Here is a 24,503-nt window from a genome sequence, read left to right as displayed (position 1 = left end):
TTATTTTATTTTGTTAGTATGTTTGGTTTTGTCTCCCCCTTTTAGACTGTGAGCCCACTGTTGGGTAGGGACTGTCTCTATATGTTGCCAATTTGTACTTCCCAAGCACTTAGTACAGTGCTCTGCACACAGTAAGTGCTCAATAAATATGATTGCTGATGATGATGATGAGCTAACCCCACGTGGAATTGGGAATGTATCCAACTTGATTATCTTGTATCTACTCCAGCACTTAGTTCAGTATCTGGCAATTAGTAAGCACTTTAATATCACAATAGTTATGATGACTGGAGTCAGCTTTGCCTGCACTAGGCACAAGATAAAAAAAATTATTCTCCAATAACTACTATCCCATATTTACTCCATTTCTGTGGTTATGAGTTGGGACTTTTTCAGCTGTAAAGTTTCAACCTCTAGGAGAGAGAAAGCAGTAAATATGTGCATCAGCTCCCAAAACCTGGGAGAAGTGAGAGAAACTAGGGTCTATCTAAAAGAGCACAGGCTTGGGAGTCAGAGGCCATGGGTTCTAATCCCAGCTCCGCCACTTATCAGCTGTTGACTTTGGGCAAGTCACTTCACTTCTCCATGCCTCAGTTACCTCATCTGGAAAATGGGGATTAAGACTGTGAGCCCCACGTGGGACAACCTGATTACCTTGTATCTCCTCCAGTGCTTAGAACAGTGCTTGGCACATAGCAAGCACTTAATACCAAAATTATTATTATTATTATTATTACTTCAAACATTGCCATGATGAAGGCCACAGAGGTGGCTAGTCCAGCACTAGAGGAGGGGACAAGAATGGCATTTAGATTCAGTGCTACAGCCACTGGGACATAGTCACCAAATCATTGCCAACTCCCTTGATTAATCTTAATCAAAGGATTAAAACTTGTTGGGGCTCTGATGCCAGGGTTCAAACTCTGCCTGATATTTATGAGGAATGGTTTACTACATCTTGCCCCAAATAATTTATTTAATTAGGCTGGGTCTGCCCTAGAAAATTACCCAGTTAATTCCATCAATTTATAATAATGGCGTATTTGCTAAGCATTCATTCATTCATTTCATTCAATCATATTTATTGAGCGCTTACTGTGTGCAGAGCACTGTTCTAAGCGCTTGGGAAGTACAAGTCGGCACTTACTATATGACAAACACTGTACTTAACACTGGGGTAGGTACAAGAAAATCAAGTTGAACACAGTCCTTTTCCCACATGGGGCTCACAGTCCAAGTCCAAGGGAGAAAGGGTATTTAATCTCCATTTTACGAAACTGATGCACAGAAGTTAAGTGACTTACCCAAGGCCACACAGCTAGTAAGTGGTGGAGTCAGGATTAGAATCCAGGGTCTCTGATTTTGCTCTTTCCACTAGGTCACCTAGCTTCTCTGAACTATCTGGGTAATTGAGGGCTGAATTTTCTGGATAACTGGCTGGTGGAGATCCAATCTAAATCTTCAAAAGTATAAACATAGGTTTGGGTGCAAATATAAAACACAGGCTTCATTCAGCAGGTAGGATTCTCTCAGATACCAAGGAGTCACTGATATCTCAGACAGCTTTTCTAGTAAGGATTAGGCCCTTTATCTTCAGTGTCCCATGACACTTATGTACATTCATCAATCAATCAATGGCATTTATTAACTACTTTGGGAATTCAGTAAGTGATTGGAGTGCCTAAGTCAATACCAAAAAACCTCTATTTTTCTAAATCACTTAAAGACCTTCCTGGAAGATTTCCCATATCCCCAAATCAATAAAAGGTATTTATTGAGTCCTTACTGCCTGACAAGCACTTAATTAAGCACTTGGGAGAGTACAATTCAATAGAGTTGGTAGATGCATTTCCTGCTCTCAAGGAGATTACAGTCTAAAGGGAGAGACAGACAAAATAAATTACAGATATGTACATCAGGGCTGCGGGGTGAACATCAAGTGCTTAACAGGTACAGATCCAAGTGCATAGATGATACAGAAAGCAGAGGGGGCAGGGAAGCCCTCTTGGAGTTGTGATTTGAATAAGGCTTTGAAGGAAGGGAAAGCAACTGTCTGCTGAATATGAAAGGAAAGGGGGTTCCAGTCCAGAGACAGGACATGGCCAAGGGATTGGCAGCGAGACAAATGATATCGAGGTACAGTGAGTATGCTGGCTTTAGCATTTGTGCGTTGGGATGTAGTAGGGAATCAGGAAGGTAGGGCAAGAGCTGAATGAGTTAGACAGAAAAGGATACTGTCCTCTCCAAAATCAAGGAAACCAACCCTGCCTGAACTGAGCCTGAGAATTCTCAATCTGTAAATAGCTTGGTCATGTGCCCAAAGAGACTCCAAGTCTACAAAGCTTGATGGTCCAATCTCTTTCAGTTGACTTTGCTTATGAAATTATGAATTGGAGATTACATTAGCAGACAGAAAGGAAAAAAAAAGTTTCGGTGCCAGCTGGGAGTCTGTGACATGAAAGCATCTTGAAATGAATGCATTTGTTTTCTGGTTTTAAACAGACCAGAGAAATGGACCTTTACCTCTTTAAGAGGAAAGGATTGACCATTGTTTAATCATATATCTTTACTGCATTCTAGGGTTATAAAGGCATACATTTTCATTTTGAAATCTCTTTTATGGCATCTATAAACAGCAAATTGCCTGTGACTGCTCCCTGGATTAGAATGTGCTAGTACTTTCGGGGAGTTTTGACAGGGGGTGGAAGTCTCACGAGTGGTACACAGAGTTTTAAAGGCATCGGATAAATTATGAGATCTCCCTCCCGGGAAAGCCACCACCAGTTCAATTGAGACTCGATGAAGAGGAGACACAGGGAAAGGGCTCTGTGTTTATTCTTGGTGTTGGACTCCGAGACCTTTCAGCCCGGGTGGAGGGTAAGTGGAGACAGAGCTCTCGTTCTTTTCTAAATAAGAAGCTCGCTGTCAGGTCTGCTTTGTGTCTGCTCTCTGCTTTTGGAACGGAAAAAACCCTTCCCATGATCTTTCAAGGATCTAATCTTATTTGCCCTCGTGTTCATTGAGCGGGAGGCTGAAAATGCAACAGAAGTAAATCTGCGCTTTCACCCAGGGGGCTTTGCCTAAACTTGGGGCTTTAAGTCGCCTACCCTCGTAGCTAAACCCTCCTGAACGTCAGAGCCGATATTTAGCTTGGGGAAATGTGCTCTTTCAGCCTTGTGATAATGTCACCCTTACTAGGGAACAAAAATCATTGTGTAAAATACGTTTTGGCTGTTGGTGTAAGGGGCCAACTTCAACTCTTTTAGAAATGTTTGTTACCCAACCCTTAAAAGATGTTTGATGTCTTGCACAATGTAGTAGAGTTTGATAAATCAGCAGAGCAGGGGAAACATAGTTTATGTCCACAGATTAGTAGAGAACAAATACATTCACCCCAGGGTTATGAAATCGTTCTCAAACTGAGTAGAAAGCAGACCGGATGTAGAAATACAGGGGAATCTCAAATTTCCTCTGGGAACATAACTGGTATTTATGTGTGGGTGTGTGAAAGTGTGCAGTCACCAGTATTTAGTGTGCAATCTCTGTAGGCTGAGCATCGTCCAGGGAGTTGTCTGTGTCCATTTGCAAAAATGGATTTGTCAGTAATGCCTTTGCTCCTTATGGGCAGGGAATGTGTCTACCAAGTCTGTTGTACTGTACTCTCCCAAGTGCTTAGGACAGTGCTCTCCATACAGTAAGCGCTCAATTAATTAGGAGGCCTTCCCAGACTGAGCCCTCTTTTTCCTCTCCTCCTCCCCATCGCCCCCCCACCCTACTTCCTTCCCCTCCCCACAGCACTTGTATATATTTGTACATATTTATTACTCTATTTTATTAATGATGTGTATATAGCTATAATTCTATTTATCCTGATGGTATTGACACCCGTCTACTTGCTTTGTGTTGTTGTCTGTCTCCCCCTTCTAGACTGTGAGCCTGTTGTTGGGTAGGGACCATCTCTATATGCTGCCGACTTGGACTTCCCAAGCGCTTAGTACAGTGCTCTGCACACAGTAAGCGCTCAATAAATACAACTGAATGAATGAATACGACTGATTGACAATTTAGGCACCAAAAACAATGGCACCTAGGCTACCCAGCTAATTGAAATAATTATGCATTTTTTAAATAGAATTATCTAGATGATTGTCTCAGTCACTTCTTCACTTTGCTGCTATAGACTCTGCCTAAATTAGCGACATTTTGTCCAGATGGCTGAAATCTTCCATAAAGAATCCATTCCTGTATATCCTTAGGGATGGTATTAAGTTGCCTCTGACAACGTAAATAACATCAGCAGATAATGGCAGCCTTTAAGAACTGTTGCCTTAGATGTTGGACTCGGAGAAATGGTGCTATGATATGCGTCTCTCTTCCCAGATTTAAACTGTGAACCCCTTATGGGACAAGGGATCGCATATGAGTTGTTTATAATAATAATAATAATAATGGCATTTATTAAGCGCTTACTATGTGCAAAGCACTGTTCTAAGCGCTGGGAAGGTTACAAGGTGATCAGGTTGTCCCCTGGGGGGGCTCACAGTCTTAATCCCCATTTTACAGATGAGGTAACTGAGGCCCAGAGAAGTTAAGCGACTTGCCCAAAGTCACACAGCTGGCAATTGGTGGAGCCGGGATACGAACCCATGACCTCTGACTCCAAAGCCCGTGTTCTTTTCCACTGAGCCACGCTGCTTCTGTTTATCTTGTATCTACCCCAGTGCTTAGTATAATGCTTGGCCCACGAGAACATTAACGAATACATGAATGACTACTAATCATTTGGAAGTGGGGCTTCCACAGTTCACCTTGTGGGTCAGTCAGATTCTTGAGCTAGTTAGCTGGTCCACTTTTATAGCATCTTCAAAAATGGGACCAAAACCAAAGAGTTTTTCCCATCTATCAGCGAGCTGCCTAAAGGTTACTGGGCCAACGTGGAAAAGGACAGAAGTCAGTTTGTGCGAGGGATCTAGCCTCAGGTCCTGTGGGCAAACTCTGGAGACCAGGCTCCTCGAGCAAGAGGCCTGGCAGCCCCGGAGGCGGCAGCAGTCCCCAGGAAGCTGAGAAACAACAGGCAGAATGATCGGAGCTCTTGCCGGTAAACCCTCCCAGTCTCAGGCATTTCAGCTGATAGGAAAGGTCCTGGCTTGGCAGCTTTCAGTGCCCGGCCCCCTGCCCAGTGCCTGTGCTCACCTCAGGGTGGAGGTGGGTAAGGACTCGCGTGGGATTTGACAACCTGGGAAAAGCTCCAAAAAGTCCCAGATCATCCAAGTTGTCCCCAAACTAGAGCTGCCCCAGGGCTTCCCATCTCTGCTGCCCTGCTCTGCCCAAGCAGGGCAGATGACACAAAACACCCAATCCCACTCTGGAGTGGATCCAAACCCACAGGGGAGGCCCAGAACTGCCCCGGCCTCCTGAAATGATTGGGGAAGGGATCAGCCACTCCAACCTCACTAGCCACTCTCTCATCAGAAACATTGAAATGGGTGAGTAAATAATAATAATAATAATGATGGCATTTATTAAGCGCTTACTATGTGCAAAGCACCGTTCTAAGCGCTGGGGAGGTTTCAAGGTGATCAGGTTGTCCCACAGGCTCACAGTCTTCATCCTCATTTTAGAGATGAGGTAACTGAGGCACAGAGAAGTTAGGTGACTTGCCCAAAGTCACACAGCTGACAATTGGCAGAGCCGGGATTTGAACCCATGACCTCTGACTCCAAAGCCCGCGCTCTTTCCACTGAGCCACGCTGCTTCTCTAAATTGGCCAACATAAATCTCCTTCCCTGCTGATCTTTAGAAGCAAGGACAGCCTAGGCCTACCTGTCCAAATCAGTTTAAGCAAGGCCCTGTGTGAAGCAGAGGAAGACGAGTGAGTCTCCTCTCAGCCCTTAGCTGTTTCTGAGGATCTTCTACGGAACTAACTCTCACACCCAAAAAGCATTTTTCGGCATTTCTGCCCGACATATTAAGAAGCAGCATGGCTCAGTGGAAAGAGCATGGGCTTGGGAGTCAGAAGTCATGGGTTCTAATCCCGGCTCCGCCGCTTGTCAGCTGTGTGACTTGGGGCAAGTCTTAGTCACCTCATCTGTAAAATGGGGACTGTGAGCCCTACGTGGGACAACCTGATCACCCTGTATCCTCCCCAGCGCTTAGAACAGTGCTTTGCACATAGTATGTGCTTAACAGATGCCATTATTACTATTATTATTATTATTATTAAGACCCCACGTGGACAATGAGTCAGAAAATCACAGATCAGATATTTATATAAGACCATCTGGAACACCTGAGGGCTCTTGGGCTTAACATTTCAGGGTCTGAACTGATCACAGAGAAGCAGCGTGGCTCAGTGGAAAAGAGCATGGGCTTTGGAGTCAGAGGTCGTGGGTTCAAATCCCGGCTCCGCCACTTGTCAGCTGTGTGACTTTGGGCAAGTCACTTCACTTCTCTGGGCCTCAGTTCCCTCATCTGTAAAATGGGGGTGAAGACTGTGAGCCCCACGTGGGACAACCTGGTCACCTTGTAACCTCCCCGGCGCTTAGAACAGTGCTTTGCACATAGTAAGCGCTTAATAAATGCCATCATCATTATTATTATCAAGAGCTGGGGTGGTGCGACTCCCCCAGCCCCCATTGGATGGACTTGTGTGGATAGTGCAGCACTGAGCCCCTTCCTTCCTCTCCACCCTCCCATCTTACCTCCTTCCCTTCCCCACAGCACCTGGATATATGTTTGTACATATTTATTACTCTATTTATTTATTTTATTTGTACATATCTATTCTATTTTATTTTGTTAGTATGTTTGGTTTCGTTCTCTGTCCCCCCCTTTTAGACTGTGAGCCCACTGTTGGGTAGGGACTGTCTCTATATGTTGCCAATTGGTACTTCCCAAGCACTTAGTACAGTGCTCTGCACATAGTAAGCGCTCAATAAATACGATTGATGATGATGATGATGATGATGATGATGTCCACTCCGTCCTCTGAGGCATCCAGCCCAGGCCATAACGGGGAAGCAGCCAGCCAGGCAGGCTCTAGTCTAAAATGGGCCTGAAACTCATAAAAGAGTTTTGGGAACCAGAGACTGGGATCCAAACCATCACCTGGATTGGCTGGTCTTTGATGACTCCAGACCGCTTCCTCTCTTTCCAGAGAACACTCTCTGCCCAGAGAACATCTTGTCTCGCATTTCTATAACAGTCTTGAAGAGAACACATCACCACTCTAATTGCCCAACATAAAATACCCCCTCCTGCTCCCCACGCTCAGCATGACAACTTCCCCTTACTTAGATGCTGCTTTCCAGCTTCCACTTTACAGCCTGCACATGCCAGAACCTCATGCCAGTTCCCGCAGAAGGAAGTACTGCAAATCCAAAGGACAACAGACCACTTGCCTGATCATGGCCCAGAGAACTCGGGGACAGGGGTGAATTCAAAAGCAGAAATGGACTGCCCAGGTCCATCAGCATCCAGAGAAGGGTTTTGCACTGAAGTCCAGTAATAGCTAAGCCAGTCCAAATTCAGTTTTTCAAAATTCAATATTTGTTGACGGATCTCTGTGTCCCCGAAATCAGCTGGGCTTGGGTCTCCTGATCAGGCTTCCATATTCTCTACTCAACCTGATTATTATGTTTTTCAGAAAAAGAAGAAGTTTTTCAGAATGTATTGACTCAGCTTGCAGAACAGTTCTCAAGGTAAGCACTTTAAATCCACACTCAAATATATTTAAATCCACATTCATATATGTGAATACAATATAAATTGTGTGTGAGTACACAAAATGTCAAATGATCATTCAATTCATTCTCTGGGAGCCAAGACTGTCACTACTTGTAAGATTTAATGGGGAAGACATATCTCTATGGGCAAAGATAATAGAATAGTAATTGTGGGATTTTTTAAGTCAATCAATCAATCGTATTTATTGAGCGTTTACTGTGTGCAGAGCACTGTACTAAGCATTTGGGAAGTACAAGTTGGCAACATATAGAGACAGTCCCTACCCAACAGTGGGCTCACAGTCTAGAAGGGGGAGACAGAGAACAAAACCAAACATATTAACAAAATAAAATAAATAGAACAGAGATGTACAAGTAACCTACGTGCCAAGAACTGTATTTACTATGTGCCAAGCACTGGGGTAGATACATGATAACTATGTTGGACACAGTCCCTGTTCCACTGTCTAAAGGAGAGGGAGAAGAGGAATTCAATCCCTATTTTACAGATGAGGAAACAGGCACAGAGAAGTTCTGTGACTTGCCCAAGGTCACACAGCAGGCAAGTGGCAGAGTTGGGATTAGAATCCAGTTGAAAAAACTCCAGGTCTTGCATGAAAACCACTCAGGTCTCACCAAGGGTAGCCGAAGAGTCTTTTTATCCTTGCCTGGAAAACAGCATCTCTACACAAAGCTCATTATCTTTTCTTTCTCTGATTTGTGTTGGCTCAGGGCTCCATTTTTTTTTTTTATTGTTCATCCACACTGGGTTCTTTCTGCAAAGCCATCCCTGTCAGCACTGATTTCTGTGCCTTCCGCCCAGGGTAGCAGAGAAAGATGCAGATATTCTAGCTAAACATATACAGCAAGCTTAGGAAAGCTACATGCTTGTATTTTGAAAGTTTTTTTTTTTTTTTGGTGTGTTGTTCTTCCCCTAGGGCCTTTAAAATCAACGAACTGAAGACTGAAGTCGCTAATCACTTGGCAATGCTGGAGAAACGAGTTGAATGTGAGTGTTTTTTTCCCCACTGAAATTCAGAACAGCAGAGGGGAGAGGGGACAGCTTCCTGAGGTTGATTAGTGCGGAAGAGTTGCCAATCTGTGCTTACGAGCTCCCTGTAGTAGGTTTCTGCTTTTACCGAGTACCGTTTTGAACAGCGGTGAATAGGACTTCTAATCACCTACATTCTTTCCTACCGAAGCCTCTCTATTCCAATCATCGCCCTTTGTTTGCCGATCAGAAAACAACGCTACCAAGTTTGCAATGGACTAAGTGAAGAGGTCAGAACTCAAATCAAAACTAAGCTGTTGCCCCATTACACACTGGAAGAGAACCAGTCTTGTTTCTATAAAATGGGCGAATACGGTTTGCATTCTGCTTACCTCACAGAACTGCTGTGGAGAGATAGCTAAACAATTAGGAAATTTGAACAGCTTTTTTGCAAATGTCAAGGGCTCACCCAGGCGTGCACACGTGCTGGGCACTAATGAGGGCATACACTGCGAGAATTAGAATGTAAGCAAGTTGAAAACCAAATACGACAGCATTCAAGGTCACTGCGTCACAGCGCCGGCTTGATGTCTACGCCTGCCCCTTTCCCCTCAACCAAGGTCACTTTTAATTACGGGGGCTACTGTATGGAGTAAATAGTGAATCAAACGAAGCTTGTAAAAGTCAGGGACTCTCGGTAAGAGGAGGCTTCTATGCCGGGCATAAGTGTGCGTGGAGATCTAAGCAAGAGACTTCAGGGAGCCACCAGAGGACTGACTATTCCGCGGTGCACGCAGGTGGACGAGACAGGGGTTGTACTGGGCACTGAGAGAATAGTAGGGCAGCCATATGGACCGTGGGCAGATGCTGGTTCCCCTTCATCCCTGTCGGGGAGCTGCCCAAAAACTGGCCCAAGCTCTGGGATGCCAGCTGACCCCGGCTTCTGCCCGCTGCTTCTGGCCTCCAAGGCAGAGGGGTGAGTATTCCTTTTTGTTCTTCTTTCCCATCTGAAAATAGGGTAGCATCTCAACTAGGAGCCCGCTCACTCCTTGATGCTGAGAGCTACGGCCCAGAAGTGAGGGCAGCCATCCCAAAATACACCTAGCACATCACTCTGCCTCTATTATAGTTCGGTATTTCAGTATGCAGAACAGAAAATCACCTACTTGCTCATATGTATAACTATGCGTCTCCTAGATACCTTCACTTTTTTTTTCTAATGGTATTGGTTGAGCACTTACTGTGTGCAGAGCACTGTCTTGAGCGCTTGGGAGAGTACAACAGTGTTGGTAGGCACGTTCCCTGCCCTCAAGGAGCTTACTGTCTGGATGGGGAGACGGACATAAATACGTTTCCAACATACTGGAGTCCTGCTGTTGATCTAATGGAAAAAACACTGCTCTGGGGATCAGAAGACTTGGGCTCTAGACCTGTAGCTGGCTAACCTGGGCCACACATGCCCTTGGTAATGGGCTAATAATAATGATGGTATTTATTAAGCGCATACTCTGTGCCAGGCACTGCTCTATGTGCTAATAATATTGCCTGGTGTGGGCAGGGATTGCCTCTCTTTATTGCTGAATTGTACTTTCCAAGTGCTTAATACAGTGCTCTCCACACAGTAAGCGCTCAATAAATATGACTGAATGAATGAGTGATTGGACACATATAGGGCTCACAGCCTTAATCCCCATTTTACAGTTGAGGGAACTGAGGTTCAGAGAAGTTAAGTGGCTTGCCTAAAGTCACACAGCAGACAAGTGGGAGGGCCAGGATTAGAACCCATGACCTTCTAACTCCCAGGCCCATGCTCTAATCACTACGCCACGCTGCTCCACACTTGCGGTTCTCCTTCCCGCAACCCCCACTGGGGTGAGAGGGAGACGAGAGAGAGATAGTGCTCAAACAACTAGAATCAATTTCTCACAGGTTCTCAGTCATGAAAATTCAGGACTGCAGCTCACCCGACATTCCTGATGAGAGACTTCATCATCACTGAATACAGGTGTGCATCCATATATGCACCTACATTTGCATATACCATATTTCTGAAGGGAGATATATAGATACCTACCCATATTCCATTTTAGTGAAAAATAAGTTCCTATTACTTTTTAAGGAATTCTGGCAACTTTTCATTCCCCCTCACCAGACATACACAGGCGCTTCCTCCCAATATCCTCTGTTAGGAGTAGGAGTAATAGTATTAAGTGCTTACTGTGTGCAGAGAACTATACTAAGCGCTGGGAAAGGTACGCAGATGGGAATTAGACACGGTCCCCGTCCATAAGGGTTCTCCCAAACTAAAAATAAAAAGGAGGAGAGGGGACTGGTGACAGATCATCATCATCAATCGTATTTATTGAGCGCTTACTATGTGCAGAGCACTGTACTAAGCGCTTGGGAAGTACAAATTGGCAACATATAGAGACAGTCCCTACCCAACAGTGGGCTCACAGTCTAAAAGGCTCACGGTCTAAAAGATGCATAAGGAGAGATAAAATAAAGCACTAAGAGAACATGACAACAAAAACAAAGATCAGTAGAGTACCATGGCTAAAGGAGCAGAATTTCAGAATCACTATATTCACCTTTTTGCTCACCAAAAAACCCTACCTTTCTCTCCAACTACAATTAAGATGGCAATTGGCTCAGTGGAAAGAGCCTGGGCTTTGGAGTCAGAGGTCAGGGGTTCAAATCCCAGCTCTGCCAACTGTCAGCTGTGTGACTTTGGGCAAGTCACAACTTCTCTGGGCCTCAGTTCCCTCATCTGTAAAATGGGGATGAAGACTGTGAGCCCCATGTGGGACAACCTGATCACCTTGTAACCTCTCCAGTGCTTAGTACAGTGCTTTGCACATAGTAAGTGCTTAATAAATGCCATTATTATTATTATAGTGGTAGCTAGAATTATGTAAAAAAAAATCATTATGCATTATGGGTAACCTTTTCAGTAGGCACAGCCTCTAACATCTACATTATTACACATTCCTGGGCTTTTTGCCCCTAAGAGGGAGATGAAAGGATATTGTTCCCTCCAGCAAGAGGTGAAACCACAAAGGAGTAGCTTGGTTAACTCAACAGTCAACAGCAGGGGTGCCTGTGGAAAAACAGAGTAGCAGGAGGAAGTTTTTTGCTAGGTTATTTTTAAAGAGCAACCCTCCCCTGCCTCAAACAGCTGTTCAGGCACTAGCAAGTGTGCAAACACCCCAACCCCGACCTCAAATCTGATTTCTGAGAACCAGCAGTATGAAAAATTTGTGCCCTCACACCCAAAAGTTAACGGACGGTTCCAAGACTGGTTTTGGAGGGGTAGGGAGAGAAAAGCACTGTCCACAACTCTATATGCCTTTAGTGTTTATGCCTCTTCTGTATAGTTTTTTAGAAAAAAAAAGGCCACTTTAGTCTTTCTTTAGAGAGTTTCTGAATTATCTTGGACTAAAGATTGTCCTAAAGAAAGAAAACCCACTATTTCCTGATAGGGGATTCAAACAAGGCAGGGATACTTGCATTCCTGTACTTCCTTCCTTGTGTGTTGAATGTATTCACACCAAAATAATGATGTTTTAATAGCTCGACAGTAACAGGGCAAAGGTCAGCTACGTAAAGCCTCCCTTTGATTAGTGCTATGCTTTCAGAATAAAACACAAATGGTATGAAAAAGTTATCCCAATTGAAGATTTTCTCAGAAACTCAAGTCTTCTAGGTTTGCCTTTCATCTCTCAATTCAGAGTGCTGGAAGAGGGAGAGAAAATATGGTAGCGAAGACGTTCCTCCCATTACCCTCAAGGGCAGGAATCATGCTTACTAATTCCACTGTACCCTCTCAAGCTCATACTACAGTGCTCTGCACACATCCTATTGATTGGTGGCATTAATAATGATAATAATAATAATAAATGTTTTTGTTCCACACTTACTATATGCCAAGCACTGTACTGGCGCTGGGGTAGATACGAGATAATTGGGTTCCACATGGGGCTCACACTCTAAGCAGGAGGAAGAACAGGCTCTGAAGCCCCATTTTGCAGATGAAGAAACTGAGGCCCAGGGAAGTGACTGACTTGCCCGACGTCACCCAGCAGACAAATGATGGATCCAGGATTAGAACCCAGGTCTTTCGGCCCCCAAGCCTATTGTCTTTCTACTAGGTGGGGAGAGTTGTTTCCCTAGCATTTCATTTCTTTTGAGGACTCTCCTTGTGCTTACGCACAAAGTTTGCTCCTTCTGAGCCAGAATGTATCTGATACGGAAGGAGATTTGCAACTGAAATTCTTATCTCACTTGAAGGCTTTCCTCCGGTTGAAGACTACCTGAAAGGTTTCCCTCCAGGGCTGCCTGTGACTTGCACAGCCTCAAAAAATTTAACTCCAAGACCAAACTAGAGGGGTAACAAACATATTAGTAGAGATATTACCAGAGAAGCAGCATGGTCTAGTGGAAAGGGCACAGGCCTGGGAGACAGAGGACCTGGGTTCTAATCCTCGATCTGCTGCTTGTCTGCTGTGTGACCTTAGACAAGTTACTGGACCTCTCTCTGTGCCTGTTACCTCATCCATAAAAAGGGGATTAAGACCGTGAGCTGTATGTAGGACATGGACTGTGTCCAACCTGCTTAGCTTATATCTATTCCAGTGCTTAGTACAGTGCCTGGCATATAGCAAGTACTTAATAAATACCATTAAAAAAAATGTTGCCACAGCTGTGAGTTAGCAAACCCAACTGATGCTCTGGCTCTATGGTTATAGCCTATCATAGGCTCTTAGAGCAATTAGGAATTAGGGAGAGATGGCAGCAAACTGAAATGGGGTGGAATGAACTAGTCATTGCCTTAGTTTTGGAGTGTTTTAAGAGTCTTCTGTCACTTAAAAGGGGTTTTTTGGTTGTTTTTGTAGGGGGAGGGGTTAATGGTATTTGTTAAGTGCTCTATGTCAAGCACTTGAGTAGATACAAATAAATCAGGTGGTAAATAGGGCTCACAGTAGGAGGGAGGACAGGTATTCATTTTCTATTTATAGATGAGGCAACTGAGGCACTGAGAAGTTAGTTGCCCAAGATTACGCAGAAGACAGTTGGTGGAGCCAGGATTAGAACCCAGGTCCTCCCAGGCCTGGGCTCTTTCCACTAGGTCATGCTGCTTCTCAGAGTTAGAGGGTCTAGTGAATTCTAATTTCTGCTCTGAATCGATCAGTGAGATTTATTGAGCACAAAGCATGGTGTTCTGGGGGCCTGACATCTGTTCCTTGTCCTCAAGGAGCTTACTATCTAATGGGCAAGGCAGACAAGCAAAATTCATTCATTCAATCGTATTTATTGAGCGCTTACTGTGTGCAGGGCATTGTACTAGGCACTTGGGAAGTACAAGTTGGCAACATATAGAGACCGTCCCTACCTAACAGCGGGCAAGAAGATATAATTAAATATACATTCTGGAACGTATATACATTCTGCCCCTTCTTCGTCTCCCCCTCGTCCCCCTCTCCATCCCCCCCCATCTTACCTCCTTCCCTTCCCCACAGCACCTGTATATATGTGTATATGTTTGTACATATTTATTACTCTATGTATTTTACTTGTACATATCTATTCTATTTATTTTATTTTCTTGGTATGTTTGGTTTTGCTCTCTGTCTCCCCCTTTTAGACTGTGAGCCCACTATTGGGTAGGGACTGTCTCTATATGTTGCCAACTTGTACTTCCCAAGCGCTTAGTTCAGTGCTCTGCACACAGTAAGCGCTCAATAAATACGATTGATGATGATGACGATTGATGACGGAACCTTCTGGAGAAGGTGTAATTTTAGGAGAGCTTTGAAGGTAGGAGAGCCAATTACTCTCCTCCTCCTTCAAAGCTTTACTGAAGGCACATCTCCTCCAAGAGGCCTTCCCAGACTAAGCCCCAGCATCGCCCTAACTTGCTCCCTTTGTTCTTTCCCTTGCCCAGCCCCACAGCATTCACCTACATATCTGTAATTTTATTTATTTGTATTGATGTTTATCTCCCCCCCTAGACTGTAAGCTTGTTGTAGGCAGGGAATGTGACTGTTTACTGTTGTATTGTACTCTCCCAAATGCTTAGTACAGTGCTCTGCACACAGTAAGCACTCAATGACTATGAATGAATGAATGAATGAGAGCCATGGTCTGGTAGATTTGCAAGGGGGAAGGAATTCCGAGCAGGGGTAACAGCATAAACATGGGGTCAGGGTGGGAGATTTCTGGAGTTTTTATGCAATTTCCAGAACTTTTTTTTTTTTTGGAAATTAGAGATTAGGGTAAATCAATCAATTGTATTTATTGAGCGCTTACTGTGTGCAGAGCACTGTACTAAGTGCTTGGGAAGTACAAGTTGACAACATATAGAGACGGTCCCTACCCAACAGTGGGCTCACAGTCTAGAAATGTGGTGTTCCTGAAGTTGGAAGGATCCACGGTTTTTTGTAGGGCCTTTTTTTATCATCTCAGCCTTGATCAATGATTCCCATGAGTCTGTCCAGAGCTGGAGTGCTGAATGTGCTTCATTGGGTCACAATGTGCAGGGGAATAGTGTGAGCCCTGTGATATAACCATCAAAGGTATTTCCCTAATGGGAACTGGGGTGACTTTTGCACCATGGTATATTTAGGTCAAAATTACAGAATTTGTGCTTGTCCTTGCTTCAAGCTCTCCTGTATGCTTCTCATGAGAAGCACCGTAGCCTAGTGGATAGAGCGTGGCCTTGGGAGTCAGAGGACCTGGGTTCTAATCCCAGCTCTGCCTCTGGTCTCTTGCGTGACCTTGGGCAAGTCACTTGGCCTCTCTGTACCTCTGTCACTTCATCTGTAATCTCTGTACCTCTGTCACTTCATCTGTAAAATGGGGATGAAGACTGTGAGCCCACGTGGGGCATAGACTATGTCCAACCTGATTAGCTTGTATCTACCTCAGTCCTTGGAACAGTGTCTGGCATATAGTAAGCACTTAAATACCGTAAAAAAATAAAACCCAAAACAGTGCCCAACACTGTTTCATCCTAGCATCTGACTCCCAGTTTTCAGCTGGGATGCAGCATTACAGGAGGCTTTATATTACTATGTCCTTAAAAAGTTTCCTCTGCCCTCCTTCTTCCCTGAACTAGCCACACATTCAGTGACCAACTCATGGGCACAGGGAGTGGGCCGCTTTCACAAATCAACTTTTCCCCTCACCATCAAGCACATCCCAGGAGTCATTCCTGCCCATGAGCACTCTACAGGCCTGGCAGAATCCCGGGGGTTTTGCCACTCGCTTTGTTCCTGTCCTCCTCCAAGTAACTTGACCAACTCCATCAGCAGTTTAAGAGGCCTCAGAGAGATCTACAGGCTTCTTCTGGAGTAGCCAGAAACCTGCCCGATGGAGTGTCACACTCCCAGGTACCCAAGACCAACTGTTTGACAAAGTACAACTGAATTAGTAGACTCCCTGCCCTCAGTGAGATTACAATTTAGTTGGGGATTCATTAAAGGTAAGAGGAAGCAACAGAGATCTACACTGCTGTAGATGGAGATCAGGACTCAACTGCCTAGATAAAGCAGTAGTGGGGGGAATAGGATGGTGAGATGGGAGGTTAGTCAGGGAAGGCTCCCTGGAGGAGATGTGATTTTCAAAGGGCTTTGAAGTTGGGGAGAGCAATACTCTACTGAATGTGAAGGGGAGTGTGAGGCGGGGGTGGACAGCATGAGAAGAAAGTAGGAGGGAAGTGTAAGCCATGAGCTGGAATAGGAGCTGGACAAGGCTTGGCTGAGTGCCTTAAAGCCATCCAGGACACTCCAAGGGGGCAAGTCAATGTGAAGAGGCAAGAAATGAGATTGTGCCTGCCAACTCCATTGTACTGCACTCTCCCAGGAGCTCAATACAGTGCTCTGCATACAGTAAGAACTCCTTGCCCGCTGAAGACCAAGTGTGATCTTCCCCGTAGTTGCTGGTGCTGGGGATTGCAGTTTGCAAGCTCTGCCCTAAGGGAAGAAGGGGAGAGGGGGGCGGGGAGGAGGAGGAGGATGCTGTTAAGTCATTGAATACAAACTGATTGTGCAATTCCACGTTCCCCCGCGTTTCCCGAACATGGACCAGTCTGCACCAGCGGCTGGGTGGTAAACAAGCTGTTGGGAAGTGACCCCGGTGTGACCGATAAAGGGGCCTAAAGAAATAGGGCCCTGCCCATCCTCGGCCTCGGAGGAGGCGGGGCGGCCTCTGCTTGCCCCAAGACCGACCCCCGTCCAGGCCCGAAATCCCACGGTGGGGGGCAGGTTGGACCCACCCATCTATTTGAATGCGCCGAGGGGGCCCACGTTTTCCTCTTTTTTCCTCCCAAGCAAACCTCTTTGTCAGTGATCTCGAACTTGGGAGGAAGGGGAAGGGAGGGTTTTTTTTTAAAAAAAATTCCTTCGGGACCGCCTGTTTGGAGGTTTTAGGTCATAATAGTTTCAAACTGGCAACAGCATGCCTGCAGTATGTGGAGCTGAAATGCTAGCAAGCATCTGCAAGGATCGCCCCACTGCCACACAAAATGCTTGCTCTTTTGCCAGCCTGCAGCCTGCCTCCATCCGGGAGATCTGTTGAACCCCCTAAACATGCACACATCCATACACACACACACAATCTCCATCCTTTTGACATTCGGCTCGGTTACCGCAATGAGATCCTTCAAGTTTCTCCATGGTAACACCCTCCTTGTTTTTCTTTTGTTGCCAGTGGAAGGACTGAAAGTAGTGGAGATTGAGAAATGCAAAAGTGACATTAAAAAGATGAGGGAAGAGATGGCTGCGAGAAACACCAGGTAAGTTTTCATTTCTCCCTCCTCGGGGTTCAACCGTCTCCACGCAGAAGGGAGACTTTTCGGTTCCCTCTCCAAAGCAGCGAGGTGCTTATTTGAATTCAGTGGAAATGAATTGCAAACTCGGGAGCAGGAAGCGGCGCTCCGATTTTCATGTAGATGTCTTTTTTTTCTTAGAGAATTTACGGCAGCCCAAGGATTAGAGGAGAGCTCCACAGGCCACCCCAACTTGATTTATGTATACTGATTCGGTCAGCAGTAAGGGACTTTGCAAATGAGAAAGACAATGCTAGAGGGAAAACATTTAACTAATGAGGAGCGAGCCTCACATTCCCTAGTGAGACTTAGGTCCATTTTGAAATAATGTAACGAGTCTATTCCAGAGAAAAACCGGTACCGTAGGTCTGAACACAACTCCTTCCTGCTACTGCATATTTTGGGCGGAAAACCCCTGTGGAAACCTGGGAATCCCTTTTCATGTTGCCAAGTTTGGACTAGCTGTAAACAAACTTAGGGCAGCCATTATTTATTTGATACATTTTATAGTAATAGTAGTCATAGTATCTGTAGTATACTCGGGGCATTATCAGACATCCTTTATGTGTGTAGTCAAAACCTGTCTAAATAATCACTGTGGTGATCGTAAGTACGAAAAAAAAATTTCAGACACTCCAGTTGAAGGATGAAGACATTTTATGTGTGCCAGAATTGTCTGTAATTTTGTGGGATTGGTAAAATGGTTAGTGCACGTTCATACTTTACCCTCTGAAATACTTGTATTCAAGGACTTACTGTTTGCGGAGCACTATACTTGGGAGAGTTCAATATAACAGAGTTGGTAGAAATGGTTTTTTTTAATGGATTTATTAAGCGCTTACTATGTGCAAACCACTGTTCTAAGCGCTGGGGGGTTACAAGGTGATCAGGTTGTCCCACGGGGGGCTCACAGCCTTAATCCCCATTTTCCAGATGAGGGAACTGAGGCCCAGAGAAGTGAAGTGACTTGCCCAAAGTCACACAGCTGACAAGTGGCAGAGTCGGCGTTCGAACCCACGACCACTGACTCCAAAGCCCGTGCTCTTTCCACTGAGCCACGCTGCTTCTCAAGCGTGTTCCCAGCCTAAGCCATAGATAATGTACTTCTTGCATTGTTGCAGCTTAGAAATTTCATTTGTATTAATGTAGTCCGAGAATAGGTTTCCCAAAACCAACTTACAAAGGATATTTTTCTTGCTTTTACAAAATCTGTGGAAAACTCATTTAATGGGGTAACAGTGAAGACATCAGTTGACAGGATGAAATGAGAAGCAGCATTGATCCTTGGACAAGTCTATATAGTGACTGTCCTTCAGGGTCAAGTTTCCCTATGGAATCATAACAGGCAGAGAACTTCTAACTTGGTCACAGGAACTGTCTCCGGAAATTCAGAAAAGGTCCAATGTTCATTTCCTTTTCATGCTGGACAGCATTTTACCTTTTCAAAGAGTGATCTCTGGCTTGTTACTTTTGAGATGGTCATCACTAATTTCTGTTTCTCCCCCTGCCCCCACCCTGGCTAGATCCTGCGTACATTTTCAGTTTGCCAACTGGGGCAGAAAAGCTCGTGCTCAGTATGTGTGCTTACCGTGTTCATGCAGGGTTCTGTACTAGACACCATCTGGGTAAGCTTTCAATTAATCAATCAATCAATTGTATTTATTGAGTGCTTACTGTGTGCAGAGCACTGTATTAAGCGCTTGGGAAGTACAAGTTGGCAACATATAGAGACAGTCCCTACCCAACAGTGGGCTCAAAATCTAAAAGGGGGAGACAGAGAACAAAACCAAACATATTAACAAAATAAAATAAATAGAATAGATATGTACACATAAAATAAATGAATAAATAGAGTAATAAATATGTACAGACATATATACATATATACAGGTGCTGTGGGGAAGGGAAGGAGGTAAGATGGGGGGGATGGAGAGGGGGACAAAGGGGAGAGGAAGGAAGGGGCTGGGATCTTACTTTCCTGGGATCCTTCCCAATTCTCAACCCAAGACTGAATCCACTGAACTCAGTGGCTTTCCCAAAATTCAGATGCCTTTTCAGAGTCAGGTCCAACCTCTTCCTCTTAAATCAATCGTATTTATTGAGCACTTTCTCTGTGCAGAGCATTATACTAAGCGCTTGGGAGAGCACAGTACAACAGGGTTGGTAGACACATTCCCTGCCCACAAGGAATCAATCAACAAACAGTATTTATTAAACACGTACTTGTGGCAGAGCCCTGTGCTAAGCGCTTGGGAGATACCATCAAGCAGTCAGACATTTCAGAAGCTGAGGTGAGATTTACAGGAACTCTAGTATAAAAGTAATCAAATGTTCCTGAACGCTAAACTCTTGTGGAAAATGGACCTGTAAAGAATATTGCAGCTGTAACATTCCAAACTCCAAAGACAAGCATAATAGGTTGGTCTTTCAGACCGCTCGCTCCCTCACTCTAAGATCTCCTCCGAGCCAATCTTGACTCTTTCGAAAGGATCCCTATCATAAATAGAAATGTCCATCATGAGAGCCCTCAGGCAAAATGTAACCAGTTTTGGGCATGAGGTCCATCAGGGCACAGTGGAGAGCTGAGATTGTGTCCATTTGGGACAGAACCTCCTTGGGGCTGAATCAGAGGGCAAGAGGACCCCTCCCATTGAATGGCCTGAGGATATCAGGCACCACTTGGCCTCTAGCTATGATTGGGATGCCACTCCCTTGCCCCATGGCTTTTCTAATGGTGCCAATGTGCCTTGGGCATGCTTCCTTCTCCCCTTGGCCCCCTCCCTTTTCAGCAACAAGTCTGAGGCATTTTGACAGCGATCCCAAGCAATAGGCATTTGCCCTCTGCTCAACAAAGCATTCCCCCGGACCCTGAGCTAACGTACACTACATGTTAGACACAGGGGGCTTAACAAAATAATGGGGAGACAAGCTGACACATAATTATTTACAGCTACTGGAACCAGGGGGAAGAAAGTAATATAGCTGGTTATAGCCAGATTAGGAGTAGTATTTATTGAGTGCCCAGCTGGTATTGTGTAGTGTACTAGGTGCTTGCCAGAGTGTGGAAAGACAAATGAATAGGATTCTACAATAAAGAAGGCATCACAAAACCTGGGGAGTGGGTAGGAGGAGGAATATTTATTTTCTCCCAATTCCCATTTTCATCAAGCCACTCCTGGGCACAAATCCGAATTGTGGGGAGGGAGAAAGACATTTCAACAACAGCGTATCTGAGCAACTCCTCTCAACACCAAGGCCTGGAGTTTTTTGTCAGTCAATCAATCTATGGTACCTTATTGAACACTTACCCTGTGCAGAGAACTATACTAAGGGCTTCTTGTTATGGGTTTTTATTGATAACAGGGTTCTTGGCCTATCTTTAGACTGGTTCTCAGTCCCACCAAAATAAGTCCTTCCACCCCAGCATAGTTTAGTGGAAAGAGCACAGGATTGGAAATCAGACATGCTACTTCCCTACTGTGTGACCTTGAGCAAGTCACTTGACTACTCTGTGCCTCATCCACAAAACAGGGATTAAAACACCTCTTCTTCCTCAGCCTTATGTGAGCTATGTCAAGTAGGGATGCCTCAGATATGATTGTACTGAATTCACCCCAATGTTTAGCACAAAAACAAGGACTGAACAGATACCACAATTATCACCATCTCCTCTCCACCCCAGGAGGCACAAGAGTTCCATCTACCAGAGGAGGGAAAGACACCAGGTTTTACTCTCCCCCTAGAAACCTCTGCACTTTTCACTCCAGCCCAAGGTGAGGGCAGCCTTAAAATGGAAACAAAAATAAAAACAAGAGCAGAAGAGGATCCCTGAGAGGGCTGCGCCGTTGTTAGGGGTAACTGGCTGTTCCCTTGGTAACTGAGGCCCAGCCTTCGAGCAGAGGCCAGGGTCGACTTGCTATCAGAACAGCCGTTCCCCTGAGTTGCTAAGCAAACAAATGACTCCAAAGCGTGGGGCCGACAGCATGGCCACAGCTGTGGAGATCTCAAACCTGAAAGGAGAGATAATGCCCATACTGAACCCCGGAGAACTCTTCGAAGGCAGAGGTACTGCATCACATTCAGCCTTTTTCTAATTCTCCCTGTAAATTCATTCATTCGATAGTATTTATTGAGCGCTTACCCTATAAATGTGAAAGCTGTACCCCAGGATGGTGGCTCAGACAGTAGTGGAACGTCCTATTTTGTTCATTTGGGGCTAGATGTTTGCCAGGAACCTCTCAGCAACCTCTGTCATCATCATCAATCGTATTTATTGAGCGCTTACTATGTGCAGAGCACTGTACTAAGCGCTTGGGAAGTACAAATTGGCAACATATAGAGACAGTCCCTACCCAACACTGGGCTCACAGTCTGATAACCTCGTATCTCCCCCAGTGCTTAGAACAGTGCTTGGCACATAGTAAGCACTTAACAAATACCATTATAGTAAACACTTAACAAATACCATTATTATTATTATCTAAAACCTGTCATCTGGTTGCCAGGCTGTTAAACTGTGCTGGCTCTTCAGACCCCAGGAGCACTTTAGAACTCTGCCTCAGCAAATCTTGCGGGCGGTCAGAGGCCTTGGAGATCTTACAATTAACTGGGACACAAAAGAGGTTAGCATCTTTCAACTTTGTTTTGAGTCAGGCCCTGCATCTTGGAGAAGATCTGGGCCCAGCCCTTAAGCTTTTGGCTTACAAAACACTCTCAGTTTTCCTCCAGGGTGAAAACGTCTCCCTAAAGCTCAGAATCAACCAATCAGTCAATCAATGATATTTACTGAGCACTTACTATGCAGAGAGTACTGTACTAGCTGCCAGGGAGGTGCTTTCTGGGCTCCAGACAGCCCCCGTCCCCTTCTACAGTCCCATGTGATCCCTCTGCGAAGAAGCAGAGCAGGGGTCTTGTTCCTTCAAGACAGGAGGATCAACTTAGAACTGGACCTTTCAGGCAGCTCCAGACCAGGATGATGCAACGATAAGGCATCTATCTACCTCCACAACTTGCACATTTAAACTCGTCTTGACTAGAATAATAATAATAATAATAATAATAATAATGATAATGGCATTTATTAAGGAACTTAAATATGCCCTGAGATACAGGGTATTCAGCTTGGATCCAGCCCCTGTCTCCCACAGGGCTCACACTCTAACATCCCCCATTTTACAGATGAGGAAACTGAGGTCTGCAGCGGTTAAGTGACTTATCCGAAGTCACAGTGCAGGCTAGTGGCAGAGCCGAGATTCCTGGTCTCCTGTTCTTTCCATTAGGCCACACTGATTTACAATTCTGGGGTGACCACAAGAATCCACTGTGATTCCAGGGGCACCTAAAGCTGAATGTTGTAAGAATTCTCCCTTTCCTCTCTCCCCAACCATAGTACCCTCTATCTGCATCAGGACAGAGACAAAGGTAATAATAATAATAATAATAATATGTGCAAAGCACTGTTCTAAGCACCAGGGAGGTTACAAGGTGATCAGGTTGTCCCACTGGGGGCTCACAGTTTTAATCCCCATTTTACAGATGAGGTAACTGAGGCCCAGAGAAGTGAAGTGACTTGCCCAAAGTCACACAGCTGACAGTTGGTGGAGCCGGGATTTGAACCCATGACCCATGACTCCAAAGCCCGTGCTCTTTCCACTGAGCCACGCTGCTTCTCTGGTACCCACTGAGTTAAGCAGATTGAGACTGAGCCCCACATGGGGCAGGGACTATGTTCAACCCAATTTGCTTGTATCCAACCCAGTGCTTGACACATAGTAGACACATAGCACACACTTGAGAAGTAGCATGGCTTAGTCATCATCATCATCATCATTAATCATATTTATTGAGCGCTTACTGTGTGCAGAGCACCGTACTAAGCGCTTGGGAAGTACAAGTTGGCTTAGTGCAGAGAGCCCGGGCTTGGGAGCCAGAGGTCGTGTGTTCTAATCCCAGCTCCGCCACTTGTCAGCTGTGTGACTTTGGGCAAGTCACTTAACTTCTCTGGGCCTCTGTCACCTCATCTGTAAAATGGGGATTAAGACTGTGAGCCCCACCTGGGACAACCTGATAACCTTGTATCTCCCCCAGTGCTTAGAACAGTGCTTGGCATATAGTAAGCACTTAACAAATACCATTAAACACTTAACAAATACAATTATTATTATTAATAACTATTATTAATAATAACTATTATTAATAATAATAACTATTATTATTATACCAACAAACTGAATCCCAGTCCACTTACTTTAGCTTTGACTGTTTTGAAACGTCAATCAATGGTATTTATTGAGTGCTTACTGCGTGCACAGTGCTGTACTAGGCGCTTGGGAACAAACCATACAATAGAATCCCTGCTTACAAGGAACTTACAGTCTACAGGGGATCTCAGACATTAAAATAAGTTACAGATAAGGGAAATACTCAAGTATAAGGATATTTAGTGCAGTGGGGCTGGGATGAGTATCGAAGTGCTTAAACGGTATACGGCCATTATGTTTTTCTAGAAGGAACAGTGTGATAGGTCCAGAAAAGCCACAATAATGAGTAGTTATGGTATTCATTAAGTGCTGACTACATGCTAAGTGCTGGGGTAGATACATGGTATTCATATTGGACATAGTTCCTGTCTGACAGGGGGCTCAGGTCCTGGCAGTTGGGTGACTTTGGGCAAGTCGCTTCACTTCTCTGAACCAGAGAAGCAGTGTGGCTCAGTGGCAAGAGCCTGAGCTTGGGGGTCAGAGGTCATGGGTTCTCATCCTGCCTCTGCCACTCGTCTGCTGGGCGACCTTGGGCAAGTCGCTTCACTTCTGTGAACCAGAGAAGCAGCATGGCTCAGTGGAAAGAGCCTGGGCTTTGGAGTCAGAGGTCATGGGTTCAAATCCCAACTCCGCCACTTGTCAGCTTGTGTGACTTTGGGCAAGTCACTTAACTTCTCTGTGCCTCAGTTACCTCATCTGTA

General features: G+C 45.0%; 1 protein-coding gene across 5 annotated transcripts in view; it reads left to right on the top strand.

The window, feature by feature from the left end:
• Window positions 1-24,503, top strand: part of PDE9A (phosphodiesterase 9A) — a 68,546-nt gene that overhangs the window by 24,982 nt on the left and 19,061 nt on the right. For 3 of the 5 annotated variants that reach the window (XM_038760413.1, XM_038760412.1, XM_038760414.1), the window contains exons 5-7: window positions 7,646-7,700; window positions 8,663-8,733; window positions 17,425-17,509. In XM_038760413.1, the coding sequence (XP_038616341.1) occupies window positions 7,646-7,700; window positions 8,663-8,733; window positions 17,425-17,509 (211 nt within the window). Of the gene's footprint in view, window positions 1-7,645; window positions 7,701-8,662; window positions 8,734-9,602; window positions 9,692-16,911; window positions 16,969-17,424; window positions 17,510-24,503 lie in introns of those variants that run through there. The other 2 variants (XM_038760415.1, XM_038760416.1) reach the window with 2 other exon arrangements.

This window comes from Tachyglossus aculeatus, chromosome 18, assembly GCF_015852505.1.
Source record: "Tachyglossus aculeatus isolate mTacAcu1 chromosome 18, mTacAcu1.pri, whole genome shotgun sequence".
Classification (NCBI taxonomy): Eukaryota; Metazoa; Chordata; class Mammalia; order Monotremata; family Tachyglossidae; genus Tachyglossus; species Tachyglossus aculeatus.
The sequence above is the reverse complement of the archived record's forward strand: the minus strand, read 5'-3'. Positions and strand labels throughout refer to the sequence as shown.